Here is a 17,321-nt window from a genome sequence, read left to right as displayed (position 1 = left end):
TGACGAATTAAACCGATTCGTCAAAATTTTTGACGACAAAATTTCCTTACGTACGGTAATGTAGTGAAGGGACGTTGTTATAGAAAACATACGTGACAAGTCTGGTGAAGTTGTAGCTATGCATCAAATTGCAATTTATTAATTTCACCCCGAATCTCAAGTGCCTTGAGAAAACAAAGTACGTAGCGAATATCTAACGAGCCCCAGTGAATTCCATAGTTTTTCAGTTTAGTATGAGCCTTATCCACAATGACGTTTTATGACATCACGAGAATAAAGATGGCTGCGATAGTTGGAAGACTGTTACACAGGCGCCTATGGAGAAAAATTTTTAATTGCTCATATTTCAGCCAGAAAAGAAGATATCGAGTTCTAAACAACAAGTTTTATATAAGTCATTACGATAAACGAGTTTTGTCACGTTTCAATTTTTTTTCTAAATAGCGTACGTTTACAATATCTTTTGTTACTTCATAACCATACCTGTCGGTTAATGGTCGATATCTCCATGCCTAGCTTAGTCTCGCGGCGCCCGACCCTAAAAAGAGGGTCTGGTGAAACTGTGTACAAAAAGTTTGGCGCTGCCGGAATGTTGGAAGCTCCAATCAGATCGCTCCATTTCAAATTGATTATGTAATGCGTACATTTCAAAAGATTCGCGGCTTATGGTTAATTACATCCGGTGACTCTGCCGCTTAAAATCGTTGAGAAAACGGCCTTACAATTCTGTTGGGTTCGTTTTAATGAATAAATGAAGTAGCGCCATTAGTTTAGTGATGCTGTAAGCGGATATGGTTGAATGGATGCTGTGGCGTAAACAGTGCACTTACGTAAAACGTCATCCAATAAACATCCCAGAGATCAAACTTTTTGTACAGAGTTTCACCAGACCCTCTTTTTAGGGTCGGGCGCCGCGAGACTATTCCTAGATGAAATGTGAGCGATCGAAAATTTATCTCCATAGGCGCCTGTATAACCATAGATATTCTTTCTAATATCTATGGTATAACAGTCCCCCAACTATCGCAGCCATTTTTATTCTCCTGATGTCATAAACGTCATTGTGGATAAGGCTTATTGCGACTATTGAGGGTCACGTGCAATTAAGAGTAATATATATTTAAGTAGCGCTTATAGCGCGTCCCGGCAACCTCTCCTCAAATGATACTGCAGCTGCTGAATAGGCTAATAATCTGCTGGCCACAGCCCATTACAACCGATTGTACAGCTCTAGACATAATAAACATGATAATGAAGACATGACATGAAAGGGTTGAGAGTGGATTCATACTTAGTAATTACTCTTATGTGTGTGGACATGACTATAGTAACCATTATGATTATGATAATTGGAAAAGCAGCAGAATGCTGATTACATCCAATGAAACCATACACAAAATAAATAAATATGCAAAATACAAGTTTGAAAAATTATAGAAAATGATAATCTAAAAGAGATTACAAAAACCCTTAAAAAGCATTAATAGCATTCAGCTTGTGAAAATAGAGCAATCAATACACAGTCTATACTACACATTTTTTAGTGCACACAGTACAGTAATGCACGCGGTCATTACGCAACTAGGTAATACAATTCAACAGTATTTATGCAAGATGAATTGCATGCCTTGAGATTCTTTGTCTCTGTACAACCACCAATTGCAAGAATGGCTCGATCACCTATTGGAGCTACTGCACAGTGTGCTCTTGGACCAGAGAGTGAGTCAACCTCATTCCATGAAGTAGTGTCAGGATCAAAAGCTAAAACAGCTGAAACTGTCTTATTTTGTTTATCATCCCCACCAAGAACAACAAGAGGGTTAGATTGTGGAACCACAGACATCTTATAATAGATTGTATCACGGCGCATTTCTTTCCAGGGATGCTTTTCTACAGTTGAAGATACAAGATTGGCAAACGGAATTGCATACACTTGATTGCCACGGCTACTACCATCATCATAACCAACTATCCACACCTGGTCTTGTGATACAGTGATTGGCATGTCATACATCTTTGCTGGCAGACAAGTAGTTAACATGGACCAAGTTCGATCCTGGATCTTCATCACTTCAATGCTATCAGTCATCGTATTTCTTCTTTCTTTGATCTTACCTCCTAACACTATGACAAAACCATCATGCACCACCACAGCTGGCCGATACCTTGGTTGAATCATGCCTGGATAATGTGACTCCCACTGACCACTATCTTCATTGTAAGTGTTAACACTATTGACTGCAACCTTGTTGCTGGGTCTTCGTCCCCCAATTAGTGACAGCCTTCCTTCTATAATTGCTGGTATACTATGATGAAACCCTGATGGTGGGAGCTTGATCCACTGATTCTTTAATAAATTAAATTTTAATAAGTTTTCCACAGGAAAGCCATTACGGGAGTTACCCCCAGTCACATACACATCCATTCCTTTGGTGACAGCATAAGCCCAATACATAGGAGCAGGCAGATGCTGACAAGGTGTACACTGCAACTTGTGTTTTTTAGTGGCTAGGTATGACACTAGTGATGGCTAAAAGAGAACAAGTTATTACATACAAACAACAATCTAATTGACTTACATGTTCATCAGTATACAATAGCTTATAAGCCATCATCTCAGGATCATTTTTTCGGGTAATCAATTGGTTGATGTGGTCACACACTTCCTGTGTTTGTGGTCTAGCCACTACATCATCTTTAAGACATTGTTTAATACATGACAACAATGGGTGGACACTATGAACACTATCAAGGTCACTTTTACGTCGTTCCACTTCTAATTGTATACTAACATCAGTGCTGGGTCGAGGAGGAAACCTGGTAATGACCTGAAGAAATAATACCCCTAAAGTGAATACATTTGATTGGTTAGAGTGAGGCTTGTTTTGTAGCACCTCAGGTGGCACATAACCTGAGGATTTACCAACAATATCATTGAGTAGTAGAGGACACAAATAATCAGCTATCTTTGCATGACCATCACTGGTCATCATCACATTACCACCATGAAGATTTCTGTGTACCAGTGACTGGGACTGAAGGTAATGTACTCCTTGAGCCATATCGAGGCACAGTTTCAGCTGTTGATCGGTATAGATAGGCTTGCTAGTGTGACTCAAATAGCTAGTGAGAGACTCAGAGCACAACTCAGTGATTATTATTGGAACACCATCAGCTGAAACACGTACAACATCAATGAACCGTTCAACATTAGGATGTGAGAAACTGCTAGCTACAGAACTACATTTAGTAGAAAATTGTTTTAATAGCTTGGACAAGTCTTCTTTTGATATATTAGGATATCCCGGTAATAGTCTGGCATGGAGTGTCTTGCCAACATGCAAACCATCCTTGTAATGAACTCTGTGTACCTCACCATAACTACCACCACCAAGTAGGCTGTACTTTACTGGGTACATTTCCTGTACGAAGTAAAATGTAATGCAGCATTGAATACTATTAATTATAAAATACATACCGTACTGCTACCATCAACATCTGGCCTTTTTGCTTCTTTTGTATCTGCAATCTTTTTTAAAAGCAGTCGATTATCCTCTTTTGATTTCTTCAGTTCTTCATTTTTTACCCTCCATTTTGAATCTAATTCTTCGATTTCCTCCTGAAACTGTACCTGCATCTGTAATGTACACATGGTAGCTTTAACACAGTAAACTTAATATTGTTCATGTATTGAAAACACAACATCAATTAGATGGGTGTATACAGTAGAATTTACATACTGCATGCTTGGAGTTAAGGGTAGCTAGCCACATTAGGCCCGTACTCGGGGGGGGGTTCGGTAGGTTCGGACGAACCACCCTCCTTATTGTTAGGTCCACTTTATGACTAGCTTGAGGACTAGTTATGCACACTTGTGTGGCATAACTCATGAGTCTTGTACATTAATAATGAAGCTTTTTGCTTCTCACCTTAGGTAAGAATTGGTCCTGTGTGATTCTCCACGCGGATTTTCTTATACAGGAATATGTTCATGAATCTGTATGATTATCATTATCTATGGTAGTACGAAGAATTACTACAATTGATGGTGGGGTTCATTTCCAATGTGGTTTTGAGGATTTTGATTGTGGTCTTGCATGTTAATACTGTGAAATGGGAAGAGAAAACAAAAAGCCCACAAAAGGAAACACTCAGCTGTATCGTGCCAGCAATTGGATGGTTTTTTCACAAAACGGAAGAAGAGCCAAGAGAGTACAGTAGATGCAAGAATTGCAATTGATGGTGATGAAGACCGTGGAGCTGAAGAGCCAGGCAGTTCGCATAAGAGCCCCGTCAGCCCTGCTGATGCCATCGCACCATCGCCATTGCACCATCACTTAATCAGGCCAATGAAACTTCAGGTACCTGTAGTTATATTGTACATAAGAGGTTATAGCTATCCGTTTCCCTAGTTGTATGAGGTATGACTGCTGAGCAGAGATTAGCTATATATAGCACAGCCACTGTGGCTACAGTAACTAGCCCTTTAGAAATGGAGTTTAAATTTTGGAATAACACTTATAGACACATTTTGTTTATTGTCTATATTGTAGGTATAACAAACAAATAATTAGCTAGCCTTTACAGACTAGCTGATGCCATGGCACTCATTGATAAGGGCTATATAGCATGCATGTAATGGTTTTGTACATTTCTATATATTATAACATTGTATTTTAGGCAGTGGCGTAGCCAGACTTTTCGCCATGCCGGGGCAATGGGTGGGCAAGCCATTTCCCATGCACACACGTACACATGCCCATCTTCATATGGACATCAATATAACATTTTTAAAATGCATTATGTATCATCCCACACTACTGTATGCAAGATGACTAATATCAACCTAATAGAAGCGAACGCCTAGCTAGCTATTGGCCTTCTAACATATTACATACATCTAGCTACATGTGTCTTAATACCAGACTACAAAGATTCTTGAATTAAAGCACGAGGCGCTCTATCATGTGATGACTATGCTCTGCCACTACAGTTGTTAGCCTAGAAAAGTGGAAACAAAAAGAAAAGAATTGTTGACTGAACAAGTACTCCATACCATTTGAACTGAGCAGTATCCACACGGATAGATGGGTGCTAATTTCACAAATACCTCTAGACTGCTTTGCCTCCCGAGTTTTGACCATACCAATAGCTACCGTGATCACTTAATCCAAATGTAAACCGTCCAGCCCACTATAGTGAAACCAATTCTTTGTCCTTCACTCCTTGCCACAATGCTGCACGGTTTTTTGTAATCACGTGATCTTGCTTCTATTTATTGCCTCCTCTATTTGTGCACAATCACGTTACTCGTAGGGAAAATCCCTTGGATAACCCCATCTCTATTTAGCCAAAAAGAAGGAAACCATCGGCGAAAATGGCACGGTGAGTATTGTATAAGTTGTGCAGTGACTAGTTAAGAAACTTTAGCAAAATCTCGAGCTATCCAGCCCACGTCTTTATAATTACTCTAGGAGCCGCTGATGGTGGGGCAAAGAAGTGTGATGCCCGGGCAATGCCCTGGCTTGTCCGGATTTGGCTACACCACTGATTTTAGGTATGGATGATGTCTTAACTGAGACTGTGTCAGTGAGTCAGATTTGGAAAGTTTATCTGCTTCATTTCATATCCCTGATTCAGAGCCTGCAAGTGTTCCAGAACCTAGTCAGCTTCTACTCAGCAAATCTTGGATGTTGGTGAGATTTACTGTATGCAAGTGCTACATCACCTGCTGAGTTCACTAAAGCCATGCAATCCCTAACAGCATTGAAACCGGGTCACTACTGCTGACCTGGATAACCCACTGACCCGGATAGCAATCCGGGTCAGATCCTGATTTGACCCGGATGTGACCCAGATTAATTAAAGCTGAAGCGTGCGATAAGAGCTATGTTTCTGGTAGTCTCGAGTAAGTGAGACTACATTTTGAGGGTTCGATTCGTGTTGAGTAAATAAGTAGTTATGTGATAACTAAGCCGGTAAGCTTATAATTAAAAATCAGTCAGTGGGTTTGGTTTCACATAGCTACTGTGAGTTTACGGACAGCAATTGGGAGTGGCTTTGGGTATTACAATTTCCCGATATATTAAAGTGGGTGTGGCTCACAAAAGGACTTATCCTGCTGCAAGACTAGACTATATACAACTCGTACAATAATCGATTAGTGGGCATGGCTCCATGTACAAGATACTGAACAATTCTGTACATATAGACCATAATCTAGAATACAACACCAACCATACTCGGGGGCACCCCTTTAAACTAGTTACATTGCCAACCAGAATCAATGCTTACCACGATTCCTTTTTCCCTTCAACTGTCACGTTATGGAACAATCTGCCGGCGGAGGTTGTTACTTCTAGTAACTTAGAACATTTTAGAAAGAGTTGTAACAGTTACTTTTATAACTGACTATATTTTCTTATCAAAATATGTACATTTTTCCTCTTATAGAGGTTGTACATTAATCAAATATAATAATTATGACATATAATAATATAATGTAAGCTTGCAGACAGCAACGGACACAGTTTTGTGCTACAGACTGCACCTACTAATAAAGGGGCACAGCTGAGCATATGTTTGTAATGCGATAAGTGGGCGTGGCTCACGAAAGAGCTACACGACTAATGTTAATAAGTTTCCATGTCATCAAAACAATTTCGTTTCTCACGTGATCCAATCCAGGTCAGACCTGGATAATCTGTAAACCAAGTCGAACCCGGATGACCCGGACAAAATGTGACCCGGTTGACCCAGATAACCTGACCGGGATGACCCGACCAGGTTTCAACGCTGATCGCTAACAGCTGCTCAGAAATATGCGCTGTTAACAAAGCCATTCAAAACTCAAGTGTTTCCTTCACAGTATCTTGGTGGCTGTAATCATACTTTTAGGTATACATGGCTTGAAGAAAATCCTTGGTTGTTGTATAGTGAGAAGGTCGATTAAAAAGTATGCTACTTGGTAACAATCATGCCAGAGAAAATGATAACAAACTGTAACTATTCACACTACATGCACGTACTTGTTTTAGCTTGATTTGTTCTGCTCCACGGAGGTGCTTAGTTAATTTCTAATAATACGTAGAATATAATTATTGTAAACATAAATGTGCATACTTGCGTACCTCCAAATCATCTATGTCATATTCTAATTGTTGCACACTCTCCACTACAGAAGGTGAAGAGACTTCACTGTAGACTTCTGCTTTAGGTTTACTATCAAGAAGCTAATGAATAATAATGTAATTATACAACAAACTAACAAAACATGCTTACATCTTGTACATCAGGAGTGATTTGCTTGATAGTGTCTTCAATTTCTTTCTTATGATCATCAAGTCTCTGCTGTATGCCTTTTGTTTTCGTTCTAAACTCTCTCTCAACTTCTTCTCTGATTTTTTTATTTTCCTCTTGCAATTCATTGTATCTTCTTTGCAATGTTTCAGCAGAATCACGAAACTTTTCTTCCATCTGTTCAGTTTTACTCAGCTTATTCTGCAAGCGATCTTGCTTTTCAATATTCTACAACAACAACATATAGTACGTACTGATTATAAAATATTTGTTTGAAAATCATATCCTGTCACACTTACATGTCTGTTCTCTTCTTTGGATTTTTCAAGTTCCTTATTCTTTTGGTTTAACTGAACTTCTAGTTGATCAATTTTTTCTTGAAGATGCAACTGTAGATATAAACAAATATCCTATTACTGATAATGTGTTGCATGTACATACATTACACGACTACCTAACTACCATAAAGGACTGTACCCACTTCTACACACTACAGACTATCAAAATACATACATTATGGATGCCATTTACTGTTTTCAGACTCTGCTTGATAAACAGCAAGGCAACTGTGTGACTGGAAGGGGATTTACTATTGTCACGAAGCAAATCAAGACACACGATAGTGTGTTGTGCGGCCCAAGAAGCCGGCGCGCCACACCGTGAGTATATTAACAGGAAGAAAGAAAATGCAATTTTCACACCTATGTAGCTCTGTGATCCCTTATCCGATTGGAACCAAATTTGCTAGAGACATGCCGCCCAGTTAGGGGAGTCTACATACCAAATTTGAAGAAAATCGCTCCAGCCATTTCCGAGATACGAGTGAACAAAATTTCGTTTTAATTTCTTCGTTTTTTTCTTCTTCATCTTCTTCATTTCGCTCACTTCGCAAAATTCGCCATAAAACACGAATGCGTGCTCGGATTGGGCTGAAATTTGGCACACTTAAAGGGCTCATTAAGGCGGATCTCCGTACCAACTTTGGTAGGAGTCCGATGAACATTCACGGAGTTATGACCGATTATTTGCGTAAAATAAGGTCGAAGGTCTGTCACGCCTACAGGGTAAACCCCTTGGAGGAATCAGTTGAAAATTGATATGTAGATGGAGCAACCATCGTAGGAGTGCCTTTTTGTGGTTTGAAAGGAATCGAGATAAAGACCATGGAGATATGACACAAAACCCAACCTGTGTCAAAATTACGCGATCGATTTTTATGAATAAAAAAATTATTAGTTTTCATGTCTACCAGACAAACCGCTTAGAGCAACGAGCTGAAAATCTGTATGTAGCTGGAATAATCATCATAGAAAGTTCTTGCAGTAGTACAGAAGAATCGGATTACAAATCACTGAGTTATGATTCGAAAGGCAACTACGTGCAGCAAATGCGAGATCGAGATACTCTAATAGAACAGTCACCCTAATAAAGCATTCAGTTGCATGTATAATTTACTCAGTTATATTACATTGCAAGTTATTCTGTAGGGAATTCAGCTACAAACAAGTCACCCTGTAGTCAGATCAGCTAGAAGAAGGTACCTAATAGAGAGTTCATCTACAAAGAAGCCATCATGTAGAGAGTTCAGCTCAAATAAATCACCCTGTAGAGAATTCAGCTACAAACAAATTGCCCTGTAGAGAGATCAGCTAGAAGAAGTTACCTTGTAGAGAGTTCAGTTAAAAAGAAACAATCATGCAAAGAGTTTAGCTGCAAACAAATCACCCAGTAGAAAGTTCCGCTATGAACAGATTCACTATAGAGAGTTCAGTTAGAAACAAGTCATCTTGTAGAGAGATCAGCTAGAAGAAGTCACATTGTAGAGAGTTCAGTTACAAAGAAACAATCATGCAAAGAGTTTAGCTGCAAACAAATCACCCAGTAGAAAGTTCCGCTATGAACAGATCACACTGTAGAGAGTTCAGTTAGAAACAAGTCATCCTGTAGAGAGATCAGCTAGAAGAAGTTACCTTGTAGAGAGTTCAGTTACAAAGAAACAATCACGCAAAGAGTTTAGCTGCAAACAAATCACCCAGTAGAAAGTTCCGCTATGAACAGATCACACTGTAAAGAGTTCAGTTAGAAACAAGTCATCCTGTAGATAGATCAGCTAGAAGAAGTCACTTTGTAGAGAGTTCGGCTACAAAGGAACCACCGTGTAAGAGAGTTCAGTTGCAAACAAACCACTCTGTACAGACTTCAGCTACGAACAGATCACCCTGTAGAGAGATCAGCTAGAAACAAGTCATCCTGTAGAGAGTTCAGCTAGAAGAAGTTACATTGTAGAGAGTTCAGCTACAAAGAAACCACCATGTAAGAGAGTTCAGCTGCAAACAAATCACCTGTAGAGAGTTCAGCTAGGAACAAGTCACCCTGTACAGAGATCAGCTAGAAACAAGTCATCCTGTAGAGAGTTCAGCTAGAAGAAGTTACATTGTAGTGAGTTCAGCTACAAAGAAACTACCATGTAGAGAGCTCAGCAGCAAACAAATCACGCTGTAGAGAATTCAGCTACAAACAAATCACCCTGTAGAAAGATCAGCTAGAAGAAGTTACCTTGTAGAGAGTTCAGCTACAAACAAATCACCCTGTAGAGAGTTCAGCTACAAACAAGTCACCCTGTAGAGAGTTCAGCTAGAAGAAGTTACATTGTAGAGAGTTCAGCTACAAAGAAACCACCATGTAAGAGAGTTCAGCTGCAAACAAATCACCCTGTAGAGAGTTCAGCTAGGAACAAGTCACCCTGTACAGAGATCAGGTAGAAACAAATCATCCTGTAGAGAGTTCAGCTAGAAGAAGTTACATTGTAGAGAGTTCAGCTACAAAGAAACTACCATGTAGAGAATTCAGCTGCAAACAAATTGCCCTGTAGAGAGATCAGCTAGAAGAAGTTACATTGTAGAGAGTTCAGCTACAAAGAAACTACCATGTAGAGAGTTCAGCTGCAAACAAATTGCCCTGTAGAGAATTCAGCTACAAACAAATCACCCTGTAGAGAGTTCAGCTAGAAACAAGTCACCCTGTAGAGAGATCAGCTAGAAACAAGTCACCATGTAGAGAGTTCAGCTAGAAGAAGTTACATTGTAGAGAGTTCAGCTACAAAGAAACTACCATGTAGAGAGTTCAGCTGCAAACAAATTGCCCTGTAGAGAATTCAGCTACAAACAAATCACCCTGTAGAGAGTTCAGCTAGAAACAAGTCACCCTGTAGAGAGATCAGCTAGAAACAAGTCACCTGTAGAGAGTTCAGCTAGACGAAGTTACATTGTAGAGAGTTCAGCTACAAAGAAACTACCATGTAGAGAGCTCAGCAGCAAACAAATCACGCTGTAGAGAATTCAGCTACAAACAAATCACCCTGTAGAAAGATCAGCTAGAAGAAGTTACCTTGTAGAGAGTTCAGCTACAAACAAATCACCCTGTAGAGGGTTCAGCTACAAACAAGTCACCCTGTAGAGAGTTCAGCTAGAAGAAGTTACATTGTAGAGAGTTCAGCTACAAACAAATCACCCTGTAGAGAGTTCAGCTAGAAACAAGTCACCCTGTAGAGAGATCAGCTAGAAACAAGTCACCATGTAGAGAGTTCAGCTAGAAGAAGTTACATTGTAGAGAGTTCAGCTACAAAGAAACTACCATGTACAGAGTTCAGCTGCAAACAAATTGCCCTGTAGAGAATTCAGCTACAAACAAATCACCCTATAGAGAGTTCAGCTAGAAACAAGTCACCCTGTAGAGAGATCAGCTAGAAACAAGTCACCTGTAGAGAGTTCAGCTAGACGAAGTTACATTGTAGAGAGTTCAGCTACAAAGAAACTACCATGTAGAGAGCTCAGCAGCAAACAAATCACGCTGTAGAGAATTCAGCTACAAACAAATCACCCTGTAGAAAGATCAGCTAGAAGAAGTTACCTTGTAGAGAGTTCAGCTACAAACAAATCACCCTGTAGAGGGTTCAGCTACAAACAAGTCACCCTGTAGAGAGTTCAGCTAGAAGAAGTTACATTGTAGAGAGTTCAGCTACAAACAAATCACCCTGTAGAGAGTTCAGCTAGAAACAAGTCACCCTGTAGAGAGATCAGCTAGAAACAAGTCACCATGTAGAGAGTTCAGCTAGAAGAAGTTACATTGTAGAGAGTTCAGCTACAAAGAAACTACCATGTACAGAGTTCAGCTGCAAACAAATTGCCCTGTAGAGAATTCAGCTACAAACAAATCACCCTGTAGAGAGTTCAGCTAGAAACAAGTCATCCTGTAGAGAGTTCAGCTAGAAGAAGTTACATTGTAGAGAGTTCAGCTACAAAGAAACTACCATGTAGAGAGTTCAGCTGCAAACAAATTGCCCTGTAGAAAATTCAGCTACAAACAAATCACCCTGTAGAAAGATCAGCTAGAAGAAGTTACCTTGTAGAGAATTCAGCTACAAACAAATCACCCTGTAGAGAGTTCAGCTAGAAACAAGTTACACTGTAGAGAAACAAGTCACCCTGTAGAGAGTTCAGCTAGAAGAAGTTACATTGTAGAGAGTTCAGCTACAAAGAAACTACCATGTAGAGAGTTCAGCTGCAAACAAATTGCCCTGTACAGAATTCAGCTACAAACAAATCACCCTGTAGAAAGATCAGCTAGAAGAAGTTACCTTGTAGAGAGTTCAGCTAGAAACAAATCACCCTGTAGAGAGTTCAGCTAGAAACAAGTCACCCTGTAGAGAGATCAGCTAGAAACAAACCACCCGTAGAGAGTTCAGCTAGAAGAAGTTACATTGTAGAGAGTTCAGCAGTTTAGCTGCAAACAAATCACCCTGTAGAGAATTCAGCTACAAACAAATTACCCTGTAGAAAGATCAGCTAGAAGAAGTTACCTTGTAGAGAGTTCAACTACAAACAAATCACCCTGTAAAGAGTTCAGCTACAAACAAGTCATCCGGTAGAGAGATCAGCTAGAAGGATCACCTTGCAGAGAGGTCAGCTACAAAGAAATCACCCTACTTCATCTTTTCTTCTTCCTTTAGTAAAGAAAAAATGACAGGTTAAAATCCCTAAAGCCGGCCATAGGCCGGCTTTGGGGTATACAAATACAAAAAGAAGTGAAATCTATTCCAAAACAGCCAAGCTGTAAAAAAAGAGTGCGGCCCTGAGAAAGGCTATGGTGAAAAAAGATGTGAAATCCAAGGTGGCGGCCAAGAAATGGCTGTGATGGTAGGTTAATGGTAAAAATTTTAATAACAACAATTCAGGTGGATTTGGTGCCGCTTGGTCTTGGCACAAAATTCACCTGAATTGTCGTTATTAAAATTTTTACCATTAACCTACCATCACAGCCATTTCTTGGCCGCCACCTTGGATTTCACATCTTTTTTCACCATAGCCTTCCTCAGGGCCGAACTCTTTTTTTACAGCTTGGCTGTTTTGGATTAGATATAATTATCAGCGCAATAAATTGCAAATTTTGTTATAATTGATACCCACTATGGCCAATCATTAAACTCTTTACTGGGTGTCACAGTAACTTGAATTAAAGCACACTAAGCACCGAAAATTGCTTCGCATTTCGATGTACAACTTAATGTGTCACCCCAAAGAAAATTTAGATACATTGCAGAAGTCACCCTTTAGAGAGTTCAGCTACAAACAAGTCAAGAGTTCAGTTACAACACATCATCCTGTACAGAGGTCACCTACAAACAGTTCACCCTGTAGAGAGCTCAGCTACAAGTCACTCTGTACAGAGTTTAGCTACATAGAAGTTCATTATAGTATAAACTAACAAAACGTGCTTACATCTTGTACATCGGGAGTAATCTGCTTGACAGTATCTTCAATTTCTTTCTTATGATCATCAGGTCTCTGCTGTATGCCTTTTGTTTTCATTCTAAACTCTCTTTCAACTCCTTCTCTGATTTTTTTATTTTCCTCTTGTAATTCATTGTATCTTTTTTGCAATGTTTCAGCAGAATTACGAAACTTTTCTTCCATCTGTTCAGTTTTACTCAGCTTATTCTGCAAGCGATCTTGCTTTTCAATATTCTACAACATACGTCTGATTATAAAATATTTGTTTGAAAACCATATCCTGTCACACTTACATGTCTATTCTCTTCTTTGGATTTTTCAAGTTCCTTATTCTTTTGGTTTAACTGAACTTCTAGTTGATAAATTTTCTCTTGAAGTTGCAACTGTAGATATAAACAAACATCCTATTATCGATAATGTTATATGTACATACACATATATTACATGACTACCTAAGGAACTGTAGGCCACACATGCAGTACCCACTTCTACACACTACAGACTATCAAAATACATACATTATGGATGCCATTTACTGTCTTCAGACTCTGATTGATAAACAGCAAGGCAACTGTGTGACTGGAAGGGGGATTACTATGTCACAAAGCAAATAAATTTATCAGAACAATAAATAGTGAATTTTTGTTATATACCTGTCATGGCTAATCATTAAACACTTTACTGGGTATCACAGTAACTTGAATTAAAGCACACTAAGCACTGAAAATTGCTCCGCGTTTAGATGCACGACTTGATAAGTCACCCCGAAGAAAGTTTAGATACATTAGAAGTCACCCTGTAGAGAGTCCAGCACTGAAAATTGCTCCACATTTAGATGCACGACTTAATATGTCACCCCGAAGAAAGTTTAGATACATTAGAAGTCACCCTGTAGAGGGTCCATCTACAAGTCACCCTGTAGAGACTTCATCTACAAACAATTCACCCTGTAGAGAGTTCAGCTACAAGTCACTCTGTAGAGAGCTCAGCTACATAGAAGTTCAGCTACAAACCAGTCACCCTGTAGAGAGTTCAGTTATTAGAAGTCACCCTGTAGAGAGTTCCGCTACAAACAAGTTACCTTGTAGAGAGTTCAGCTACAGTACAACATATCACCCTATAGAGTTCAGATACATTAGAAGTCACCCTGTAGAGAGTTCAGCCACAAACAAGTCACCCGGTAGAGAGTTCAGTTCCATTAGAAGTCACCCTATAGAGAGTTCAGCTACATCCTGCAGCTACAACAAATCACCCTGTGGATACAATAGAAGTCATCCTGTAAAGAGTTCAGCTACAAATAAGTTACCCTGTAGAGAGTTCAGCTATAAAAAAAGCCAACCTGTAGGAAAGAGTTCATGTGATAATTTTACACAGTGTTAAAATGCATAATTATAAGCAAAAAAATAGTTAAATTGGAAAATATCCATGAATAAAAATTCAGTCCCTGATCTCTTCCTCCTTTCTGTAGCAAAGTAAAAAGACAAGTAAAAAAAGCTCCAAAGCTGGCCATAGGTTGGCTTTGGAGTATATAAATAGAAAAAGAAGTAATCTCGATACCAAAGCAGCTAAGAGGTAAAAAAGGGTACAGCCCCCTAAAAGTCATGGTGAAAAAAAAGTTGTGAAATCCAAGGCGGCCAAGAAATGGCTATGATAGTAGATTAATGGCAAACATTTTAATAATGATAATTCAGGTGAATTTGGTGCTATATCTATACTTCCATTACACAAATTTGTGATATATAAGCATACATTTGCAATTGTGAGGTTAAAAAGACATCCAAAATTTTACTGCCATGAATAAAGAGTGAATATAGAAGTGTGTATTAGTAGGTGCAATAGTTGAATCTACCTTGACATCACTGCTATCAACAGCAAAGAGTTTTTGGTATTCTGTCACATCGTCTGCAGCTGATTGCTGATAAACTGACACTTCCATTATGCCTCTCTCATCCTCTAGTATCTGGGTGCCAATAAGATTTTTTATAGACTTTGGAATAGTCCAATAGATCACAGTAGGATTGTACCTCACTGCTAGTAACTGAAAACAATGCTGTGTGATGCCACACTTGTCCATTAGTAGAGATCGTGTGTTATACACAAACTGGAGAGAAGGTTGTAGAGAAGGTTGTTTAAACTTTTGAGCAGAACTAACAGCAAGCAATGTGTGTGTGCTATTTTCATAGGGTATCATATTGGATCTAAGGAAAGGAGGCATATCATAAGACGTAATTGGCTGAAATGGATACAGCATAGCATCAAATTTATCAACTAAATCAACAGCCTCCTCACAAGTATCAGCCAGCATTCTCAGAATTGAGTGATCACTCCATGTTGAGTATGAGGTCAACTCCCACACCAGTGACTGAACACTGGTATATCTGCTCAATTTCTCCACATACTCATCAGAGAAGAGATTGATTTTGTGTATATCACTGGCCATCAGACTTCTACAAGTTTCAATCAACACTTCTGGATCACATGACTGTAGCAGTTCCCTCACTTTATCAGTGAGATAGAGAAACTCAGTGTACACTATTGATGGGTCAAAGTAGTGATTACTAGTAGACATATTAACTTGTGGTAGATCAGTAACAAGTTCCATTTTGTTATCAGAGGTCATTGTTATTCCAGGAATCACTGTAATGGAGAAAATAACTTGTGTACTACACAGAAATGCAATTCTTACCTTCTACCACCTTTTCAAAAAGCTCCAATTGTTTTTGCTGTAGCAATTGACAAAAGCTCAATAATGGTAAGCTTTTTAAATGCATGACATGTTGTAGTAACAACTGGTTTCTCTGATGACTATTTGACATCGTACAGATAATATTCTTTTCGTCTTCAGTCAATAAACCATGAGAATGCATTACAGGCAAAATCAATGTACTATTCGTGTACTGTAACAGAAGATCTTGCAATCTCTTTGTTTTATGAAAGAGATAATAAGAGCAAAAAACTGTATATAAAGGAGAAGGTGTACATAAGTATAATCATACAGTACGATAGCACTGTATACATGTAGTAGGGACCACAAAGGAGTAGGCGTGGCCCACAAAATACCATCACCCAAATCCCAGCCTCCATTTTCCCAGACAACGATGAAGCACTATTGGTTAGGTCAAACAAAGCTTTCAGATCGAGCCATAATGCCTTCAAAACGTAGCTACAGAATTTTATTATTTACCAGAATTTTCTACTGACTGAGTAACTGACTGACTGACTGACTGACTGACTGACTGACTGACTGACTGACTGACTGACTGACTGACTGACTGACTGACTGACTGACTGACTGACTGACTGACTGATGCCTTCAGACAAGCGTAACTCGATAACGGCTAAGGCTACGGGTTTGATTTTTTCACTGTTCGGCATCACTTCGGCCAGAGAGGTGCCTTTTGGCATACCGCAGTACATACAACGCATTCTTCATGGACTTATCAGTGTCCTCCGTTGTGTCCCATTCATCTTTGCTGACAGCAAGTGTTGATTTGATGGTAGCACGTGATGGCTTCCCTTCGTAATGGAAATTGTCTGTATTTTTCATAGTAGCTATTTTTATTGCAGAGGTGCTTTTCGAACAGTTCTTGTTTTGTACTACTGTGTAATGAGTTGAACATAGCTGATAACGAAGCGTAACGGATACTTCACTTTTCAGATGATAATTGATATAGCTGAGGAGCGCGGCACCATTTCTTTCTTTCAGTATATTCTTGGATTGCAGAGGTGCTTTTCAAACAGCTGTTGATTCATAATGCTGTGTAACGGGTTGAGCATAGCTGACAATGAAGCGTAATGGTTACTTCCATTTTTCAGACAATAATTGATATAGCTGGGGCACGCAGTGCCATTTCAGATGCGGTATGCGTGGATTCACCAGTCATAATAATTATTTACAAAAAAAGTTAACAAACAAGTACACAAAAAATTTTGAAATTTCAACTAGAGTAGGGACCATAGCACATCGATAAAAGTACTGAAACAAGTTGGAGTAATCCATGATATTAAATCACAGTAAAACAACAAAAAATTGTCATATCCCTACTGTGCATTTCTGCTATGTTATCTTGAGTACAGTAGGGATATAACACTTCTTATTGTTTTACACACATTTTACATATCAGCAAACAAAATGGTGTAATACTTGACTCCTTACACTGATTAACCTTCTCAAAATGTAGCCAGATACTGTAGCTATACACTCATGGAAAATGTCAGGCAATTATATGCCAC

General features: G+C 39.1%; 1 protein-coding gene across 2 annotated transcripts in view; it reads right to left on the bottom strand.

The window, feature by feature from the left end:
• Positions 1–1,273: 1,273 nt before the first annotated feature.
• Positions 1,274–17,321, bottom strand: part of LOC136255851 (uncharacterized) — a 31,284-nt gene continuing 15,236 nt past the window's right edge. For both annotated transcript variants that reach the window (XM_066048739.1, XM_066048740.1), the window contains exons 5-15: positions 15,775–16,044; positions 14,938–15,725; positions 13,382–13,471; positions 13,077–13,322; positions 7,599–7,688; positions 7,282–7,527; positions 7,131–7,232; positions 7,029–7,076; positions 3,479–3,637; positions 2,580–3,422; positions 1,274–2,530 (exon numbers count right to left, since the gene is read on the bottom strand). In XM_066048739.1, the coding sequence (XP_065904811.1) occupies positions 1,574–2,530; positions 2,580–3,422; positions 3,479–3,637; positions 7,029–7,076; positions 7,131–7,232; positions 7,282–7,527; positions 7,599–7,688; positions 13,077–13,322; positions 13,382–13,471; positions 14,938–15,725; positions 15,775–16,044 (3,839 nt within the window). In that variant the 3' untranslated portion in view covers positions 1,274–1,573. The remainder of the gene's footprint in view (positions 2,531–2,579; positions 3,423–3,478; positions 3,638–7,028; positions 7,077–7,130; positions 7,233–7,281; positions 7,528–7,598; positions 7,689–13,076; positions 13,323–13,381; positions 13,472–14,937; positions 15,726–15,774; positions 16,045–17,321) is intronic.

Source organism: Dysidea avara, chromosome 5 (genome assembly GCF_963678975.1).
Source record: "Dysidea avara chromosome 5, odDysAvar1.4, whole genome shotgun sequence".
NCBI lineage: Eukaryota > Metazoa > Porifera > Demospongiae > Dictyoceratida > Dysideidae > Dysidea > Dysidea avara.
The sequence above is the reverse complement of the archived record's forward strand: the minus strand, read 5'-3'. Positions and strand labels throughout refer to the sequence as shown.